At 46.3% G+C, this 9072-nt stretch overlaps 1 protein-coding gene across 1 annotated transcript in view; it reads left to right on the top strand.

The window, feature by feature from the left end:
* LOC147078839 (uncharacterized) overlaps window positions 1-8670 on the top strand; it is a 28852-nt gene extending 20182 nt beyond the window's left edge. The window contains exons 2-4 of the mRNA XM_085950037.1: window positions 1654-2672; window positions 3151-4311; window positions 6997-8670. Coding sequence (XP_085806163.1) covers window positions 7220-8188 — 969 coding nt within the window. The 5' untranslated portion in view covers window positions 1654-2672; window positions 3151-4311; window positions 6997-7219 and the 3' untranslated portion in view covers window positions 8189-8670. The remainder of the gene's footprint in view (window positions 1-1653; window positions 2673-3150; window positions 4312-6996) is intronic.
* Window positions 8671-9072: the final 402 nt, after the last annotated feature.

Genomic DNA, 9072 nt, shown 5'->3' with positions numbered 1-9072 from the left:
GTACGAGTGCATGATATGCAGGCACTCGTATAGATAACGGTCGAACCTCAACGAACACACTCAAATTCATGGCCCAGGCGTTGAGTGCCCCACGTGTCGCCAGTTGTACACCACTGCACGTGGTCTAAGGGCACAACACATCAACCGTCTGCATAACCATAAATGCAGACGATGCACGACGTCATTTTTGACGAACGAAGAGTTGGTGGCACACGATGCCACCGACCACAGATGGCGTCGTGCATTGGCATCAAAAAATACATGAGGCCGATGTAAGTTGTCCCACCTGCGGTAAAAAATATAGCACCCCGAAGCAGTTAAAAGTGCACATAAAACGTTTGCACAACCATAAGTGCAAAAGATGCACCTCGTCATTTTTGACGGGGCACTTGCCAAGTTTGTTTTGTACGTAGTATTCAATCACATATGGGAGTTGATAAGGCACGAGAGTGAACAACACCCGGAGGTTCGACCGTACGAGTGCATGATATGCAGGCACTCGTATAGATAACGGTCGAACCTCAACGAACACACTCAAATTCATGGCCCAGGCGTTGAGTGCCCCACGTGTCGCCAGTTGTACACCACTGCACGTGGTCTAAGGGCACACATCAACCGTCTGCATAACCATAAATGCAGACGATGCACGACGTCATTTTTGACGAACGAAGAGTTGGTGGCACACGATGCCACCGACCACAGATGGCGTCGTGCATTGGCATCAAAAAATACATGAGGCCGATGTAACTTGTCCCACCTGCGGTAAAAAATATAGCACCCCGAAGCAGTTAAAAGTGCACATAAAACGTTTGCACAACCATAAGTGCAAAAGATGCACCTCGTCATTTTTGACGGGGCACTTGCCAAGTTTGTTTTGTACGTAGTATTCAATCACATATGGGAGTTGATAAGGCACGAGAGTGAACAACACCCGGAGGTTCGACCGTACGAGTGCATGATATGCAGGCACTCGTATAGAACACGGTCGAACCTCAACGAACACACTCAAATTCATGGCCCAGGCGTTGAGTGCCCCACGTGTCGCCAGTTGTACACCACTGCACGTGGTCTAAGGGCACACATCAACCGTCTGCATAAGTGCAATAAGAGCCATAAAATTACCCACTCTACACAGAATTACACCGCCCATACATCCCGCAGCCGTGAACATACCGCTCATCCCGCCCGCTGCAACACTGAGCCCCTGAACCATGCACAACATATAGCTCAAACAGATGAAACACTACCAGAAGCTCTTGGACACCACACAGACATACTGAAACCTGACAGCCCGACAGACTACACTGAACCTATGACAATTAAAACCACGAAGCAACAACGGCAAGGCCCCATAAGCAAAACCACAGACTACAACGACATGGTTTACATGCTTGACAAAAACAAACGAGCTGCCCTCCGGGAAAAAGAGAAGAGGACTGAAACATACTCAAACAGTCACGCAAACCTAACGGACGAGCAAAAAATAGACTTACCAGTACAAGACAAACACGCTGACCCGACCGGACATCCTGCCCCGACTCAGACGCAAACCGAAACTAAACTAGACGACCCAAAACATCACAAGGAGACCACTACGGAAATAAATATCGGGCATGCGGGATGTGCGAAATGAATTTCCAGCACCCATTCGAGCTGAAGCTTCACGAAGAGCGAGAACATCTAAACAGTGCAAATATTGCGACGACAAATCAAAACGAAGCACGACTTTGAGTGTGACCGATGCCGCTCAATTACTCACTTATTCAAATTTTTTGTTGGTATAATATTTTTTGCATGGTCATGCATAATTTTGTTACTTATTTTATAATTGCTTGACTAAGTATAACTACCGCCCCAGAAAATTATTGCAAATATCCTAAGCAAGCAAATACCCTGTGCGTGGTATGCAGACTGGATTTTTGCACCCATATGAACTAAAGCTGCACAAAGAGCGGCACCACAGAAACCTTCGACCGCATGAGTGCCAATTCTGTCATAGCTCCTTCAGGAGGAAATGTGAATTACAGAATCACATCGAGCTGGACAGCCTCTCGAAAATCAAGATGCTCACTCTACGAGATTGCGTTAACCTACACAATCTCTTGCTGACAGCCTTCATGATTTGCCCCATAATGCAAACTATATCCGCACAGCGCAACCATAACGCACGGACATGAAGGCTGTCGACGCAGAGGATGAAGAACTGACTACTCTGAGACAGATGGCGCTCAATACCAAGCCACCACGAAACTACGCACGTACCGAAAGAAGCCAGAATCACACTCACCATATACCTACAGCCACGCCAAACAAGAAAGTAGACCCATCCGCTTATACCAATAGCGAAAACGACCAATTCGCAGTCGTGATAAGGGGCTTTCCATTTGGTACTCCCGTCACCGACATCACCAATGACCTACTTCGAAGAGGCCTCCCTATTGTCAGTGTCCGGAGAATGACTCGCTGGAATCAGCAACCGACGCCTCTTGTCCGGGTCGAACTTTTGGACAACGACAGAGGGAGGCAGATCTTCACACTGAAATACGCCCTATACCACAGCATCAAAATTGAAACACCCGGACGCTGGCCAAACACCTGGAGCCAGAAGTGCAATAAGAGCCATAAAATTACCCACTCTACACAGAATTACACCGCCCATACATCCCGCAGCCGTGAACATACCGCTCATCCCGCCCGCTGCAACACTGAGCCCCTGAACCATGCACAACATATAGCTCAAACAGATGAAACACTACCAGAAGCTCTTGGACACCACACAGACATACTGAAACCTGACAGCCCGACAGACTACACTGAACCTATGACAATTAAAACCACGAAGCAACAACGGCAAGGCCCCATAAGCAAAACCACAGACTACAACGACATGGTTTACATGCTTGACAAAAACAAACGAGCTGCCCTCCGGGAAAAAGAGAAGAGGACTGAAACATACTCAAACAGTCACGCAAACCTAACGGACGAGCAAAAAATAGACTTACCAGTACAAGACAAACACGCTGACCCGACCGGACATCCTGCCCCGACTCAGACGCAAACCGAAACTAAACTAGACGACCCAAAACATCACAAGGAGACCACTACGGAAATAAATATCGGGCATGCGGGATGTGCGAAATGAATTTCCAGCACCCATTCGAGCTGAAGCTTCACGAAGAGCGAGAACATCTAAACAGTGCAAATATTGCGACGACATATCAAAACGAAGCACGACTTTGAGTGTGACCGATGCCGCTCAATTACTCACTTATTCAAATTTTTTGTTGGTATAATATTTTTTGCATGGTCATGCATAATTTTGTTACTTATTTTATAATTGCTTGACTAAGTATAACTACCGCCCCAGAAAATTATTGCAAATATCCTAAGCAAGCAAATACCCTGTGCGTGGTATGCAGACTGGATTTTTGCACCCATATGAACTAAAGCTGCACAAAGAGCGGCACCACAGAAACCTTCGACCGCATGAGTGCCAATTCTGTCATAGCTCCTTCAGGAGGAAATGTGAATTACAGAATCACATCGAGCTGGACAGCCTCTCGAAAATCAAGATGCTCACTCTACGAGATTGCGTTAACCTACACAATCTCTTGCTGACAGCCTTCATGATTTGCCCCATAATGCAAACTATATCCGCACAGCGCAACCATAACGCACGGACATGAAGGCTGTCGACGCAGAGGATGAAGAACTGACTACTCTGAGACAGATGGCGCTCAATACCAAGCCACCACGAAACTACGCACGTACCGAAAGAAGCCAGAATCACACTCACCATATACCTACAGCCACGCCAAACAAGAAAGTAGACCCATCCGCTTATACCAATAGCGAAAACGACCAATTCGCAGTCGTGATAAGGGGCTTTCCATTTGGTACTCCCGTCACCGACATCACCAATGACCTACTTCGAAGAGGCCTCCCTATTGTCAGTGTCCGGAGAATGACTCGCTGGAATCAGCAACCGACGCCTCTTGTCCGGGTCGAACTTTTGGACAACGACAGAGGGAGGCAGATCTTCACACTGAAATACGCCCTATACCACAGCATCAAAATTGAAACACCCAGACGCTGGCCAAACACCTGGAGCCAGAATATCCATCCGACGAGATTTTTCTGTTTACTTACTTATTTTTATTCTTTAGACATGAAGTTTTGCCGCCCGTACAACGGAGTGACGAGGCATTCCAGAAGGAGCAGATGGAACTCAAGCTGTCAAAGCTGGAGAAGCGCTCCGCCAGGTTGAAATCTGATTATCCTTATTGTTAATATTATGACTCGAATCTGCAGGTGGTTCCAAGATATAAAAATAATAATAAAATGCGACTTCTATATTTTGACTGATGGGCCCATGCAATATGCATTCTATCTATGGCAGAGATTAAAGAGAGTAAACGATAAAACTCAAACGTCTACTCAAAATCCTGCAATCCCTTGCATTTGGCACAATGCACAGTGCTATTTAGCACCATTTTATTCAACTCAAATGATCAGGATTAAAATTTCTTATCCAAGAGTCATGAGTAGCTCTTCCAAGCATAAAAATCGTTGTAAAGAAATAATATCCTATTATTTAACTCCGTAATTATTATGAATTTCTAAAATAAATTTGATGCTTTATAATCGCTGAGGATTTTATTGTTATGGAAGTCTGTCGATATGGATTTTCTAGTGTAGTTTTCTTATATCACCATAATCTTTTTTTAGGGCCGCCAAATACCAGGATGTCCTACATAAATCCTACGACGCGTGGGTGTCTCACGTAGATGAGACACTGGCGAGATACGCGGCATACAAGATCAGACTTGCCAAATTAAGGTATTCTTCAACATTGTTTTTCTATCTTGCAAGTGATTGGCCTCATGGCCCCCATAAGGGGGAGTTGACAGGGCTTTGGCCTGGGGGCCTGGGCTTAGGAGGGGCCCGGAGTGGCGGGTCGACCAGATTAGTGATATAAATTTGAATTAAATATTCGCTTTAATAGTGAAAAAAGTCGCCTGCGAAATTGTTATCAAGAATATTAACATTTTAAAATATTTGGTTATGCAATGCAACAATTTTTGATGGTTGGCTCAACGAACACACTCAAATTCATGGCCCAGGCGTTGAGTGCCCCACGTGTCGCCAGTTGTACACCACTGCACGTGGTCTAAGGGCACAACACATCAACCGTCTGCATAACCATAAATGCAGACGATGCACGACGTCATTTTTGACGAACGAAGAGTTGGTGGCACACGATGCCACCGACCACAGATGGCGTCGTGCATTGGCATCAAAAAATACATGAGGCCGATGTAAGTTGTCCCACCTGCGGTAAAAAATATAGCACCCCGAAGCAGTTAAAAGTGCACATAAAACGTTTGCACAACCATAAGTGCAAAAGATGCACCTCGTCATTTTTGACGGGGCACTTGCCAAGTTTGTTTTGTACGTAGTATTCAATCACATATGGGAGTTGATAAGGCACGAGAGTGAACAACACCCGGAGGTTCGACCGTACGAGTGCATGATATGCAGGCACTCGTATAGATAACGGTCGAACCTCAACGAACACACTCAAATTCATGGCCCAGGCGTTGAGTGCCCCACGTGTCGCCAGTTGTACACCACTGCACGTGGTCTAAGGGCACACATCAACCGTCTGCATAACCATAAATGCAGACGATGCACGACGTCATTTTTGACGAACGAAGAGTTGGTGGCACACGATGCCACCGACCACAGATGGCGTCGTGCATTGGCATCAAAAAATACATGAGGCCGATGTAACTTGTCCCACCTGCGGTAAAAAATATAGCACCCCGAAGCAGTTAAAAGTGCACATAAAACGTTTGCACAACCATAAGTGCAAAAGATGCACCTCGTCATTTTTGACGGGGCACTTGCCAAGTTTGTTTTGTACGTAGTATTCAATCACATATGGGAGTTGATAAGGCACGAGAGTGAACAACACCCGGAGGTTCGACCGTACGAGTGCATGATATGCAGGCACTCGTATAGAACACGGTCGAACCTCAACGAACACACTCAAATTCATGGCCCAGGCGTTGAGTGCCCCACGTGTCGCCAGTTGTACACCACTGCACGTGGTCTAAGGGCACACATCAACCGTCTGCATAAGTGCAATAAGAGCCATAAAATTACCCACTCTACACAGAATTACACCGCCCATACATCCCGCAGCCGTGAACATACCGCTCATCCCGCCCGCTGCAACACTGAGCCCCTGAACCATGCACAACATATAGCTCAAACAGATGAAACACTACCAGAAGCTCTTGGACACCACACAGACATACTGAAACCTGACAGCCCGACAGACTACACTGAACCTATGACAATTAAAACCACGAAGCAACAACGGCAAGGCCCCATAAGCAAAACCACAGACTACAACGACATGGTTTACATGCTTGACAAAAACAAACGAGCTGCCCTCCGGGAAAAAGAGAAGAGGACTGAAACATACTCAAACAGTCACGCAAACCTAACGGACGAGCAAAAAATAGACTTACCAGTACAAGACAAACACGCTGACCCGACCGGACATCCTGCCCCGACTCAGACGCAAACCGAAACTAAACTAGACGACCCAAAACATCACAAGGAGACCACTACGGAAATAAATATCGGGCATGCGGGATGTGCGAAATGAATTTCCAGCACCCATTCGAGCTGAAGCTTCACGAAGAGCGAGAACATCTAAACAGTGCAAATATTGCGACGACAAATCAAAACGAAGCACGACTTTGAGTGTGACCGATGCCGCTCAATTACTCACTTATTCAAATTTTTTGTTGGTATAATATTTTTTGCATGGTCATGCATAATTTTGTTACTTATTTTATAATTGCTTGACTAAGTATAACTACCGCCCCAGAAAATTATTGCAAATATCCTAAGCAAGCAAATACCCTGTGCGTGGTATGCAGACTGGATTTTTGCACCCATATGAACTAAAGCTGCACAAAGAGCGGCACCACAGAAACCTTCGACCGCATGAGTGCCAATTCTGTCATAGCTCCTTCAGGAGGAAATGTGAATTACAGAATCACATCGAGCTGGACAGCCTCTCGAAAATCAAGATGCTCACTCTACGAGATTGCGTTAACCTACACAATCTCTTGCTGACAGCCTTCATGATTTGCCCCATAATGCAAACTATATCCGCACAGCGCAACCATAACGCACGGACATGAAGGCTGTCGACGCAGAGGATGAAGAACTGACTACTCTGAGACAGATGGCGCTCAATACCAAGCCACCACGAAACTACGCACGTACCGAAAGAAGCCAGAATCACACTCACCATATACCTACAGCCACGCCAAACAAGAAAGTAGACCCATCCGCTTATACCAATAGCGAAAACGACCAATTCGCAGTCGTGATAAGGGGCTTTCCATTTGGTACTCCCGTCACCGACATCACCAATGACCTACTTCGAAGAGGCCTCCCTATTGTCAGTGTCCGGAGAATGACTCGCTGGAATCAGCAACCGACGCCTCTTGTCCGGGTCGAACTTTTGGACAACGACAGAGGGAGGCAGATCTTCACACTGAAATACGCCCTATACCACAGCATCAAAATTGAAACACCCGGACGCTGGCCAAACACCTGGAGCCAGAAGTGCAATAAGAGCCATAAAATTACCCACTCTACACAGAATTACACCGCCCATACATCCCGCAGCCGTGAACATACCGCTCATCCCGCCCGCTGCAACACTGAGCCCCTGAACCATGCACAACATATAGCTCAAACAGATGAAACACTACCAGAAGCTCTTGGACACCACACAGACATACTGAAACCTGACAGCCCGACAGACTACACTGAACCTATGACAATTAAAACCACGAAGCAACAACGGCAAGGCCCCATAAGCAAAACCACAGACTACAACGACATGGTTTACATGCTTGACAAAAACAAACGAGCTGCCCTCCGGGAAAAAGAGAAGAGGACTGAAACATACTCAAACAGTCACGCAAACCTAACGGACGAGCAAAAAATAGACTTACCAGTACAAGACAAACACGCTGACCCGACCGGACATCCTGCCCCGACTCAGACGCAAACCGAAACTAAACTAGACGACCCAAAACATCACAAGGAGACCACTACGGAAATAAATATCGGGCATGCGGGATGTGCGAAATGAATTTCCAGCACCCATTCGAGCTGAAGCTTCACGAAGAGCGAGAACATCTAAACAGTGCAAATATTGCGACGACATATCAAAACGAAGCACGACTTTGAGTGTGACCGATGCCGCTCAATTACTCACTTATTCAAATTTTTTGTTGGTATAATATTTTTTGCATGGTCATGCATAATTTTGTTACTTATTTTATAATTGCTTGACTAAGTATAACTACCGCCCCAGAAAATTATTGCAAATATCCTAAGCAAGCAAATACCCTGTGCGTGGTATGCAGACTGGATTTTTGCACCCATATGAACTAAAGCTGCACAAAGAGCGGCACCACAGAAACCTTCGACCGCATGAGTGCCAATTCTGTCATAGCTCCTTCAGGAGGAAATGTGAATTACAGAATCACATCGAGCTGGACAGCCTCTCGAAAATCAAGATGCTCACTCTACGAGATTGCGTTAACCTACACAATCTCTTGCTGACAGCCTTCATGATATGCCCCATAATGCAAACTATATCCGCACAGCGCAACCATAACGCACGGACATGAAGGCTGTCGACGCAGAGGATGAAGAACTGACTACTCTGAGACAGATGGCGCTCAATACCAAGCCACCACGAAACTACGCACGTACCGAAAGAAGCCAGAATCACACTCACCATATACCTACAGCCACGCCAAACAAGAAAGTAGACCCATCCGCTTATACCAATAGCGAAAACGACCAATTCGCAGTCGTGATAAGGGGCTTTCCATTTGGTACTCCCGTCACCGACATCACCAATGACCTACTTCGAAGAGGCCTCCCTATTGTCAGTGTCCGGAGAATGACTCGCTGGAATCAGCAACCGACGCCTCTTGTCCGGGTCGAACTTTTGGACAACGACAG

This window comes from Rhyacophila brunnea, unplaced genomic scaffold (assembly GCF_057557595.1).
Source record: "Rhyacophila brunnea isolate RB1 unplaced genomic scaffold, BYU_Rbru_1.0 scaffold_10, whole genome shotgun sequence".
Classification (NCBI taxonomy): Eukaryota; Metazoa; Arthropoda; class Insecta; order Trichoptera; family Rhyacophilidae; genus Rhyacophila; species Rhyacophila brunnea.
The sequence above is the reverse complement of the archived record's forward strand: the minus strand, read 5'-3'. Positions and strand labels throughout refer to the sequence as shown.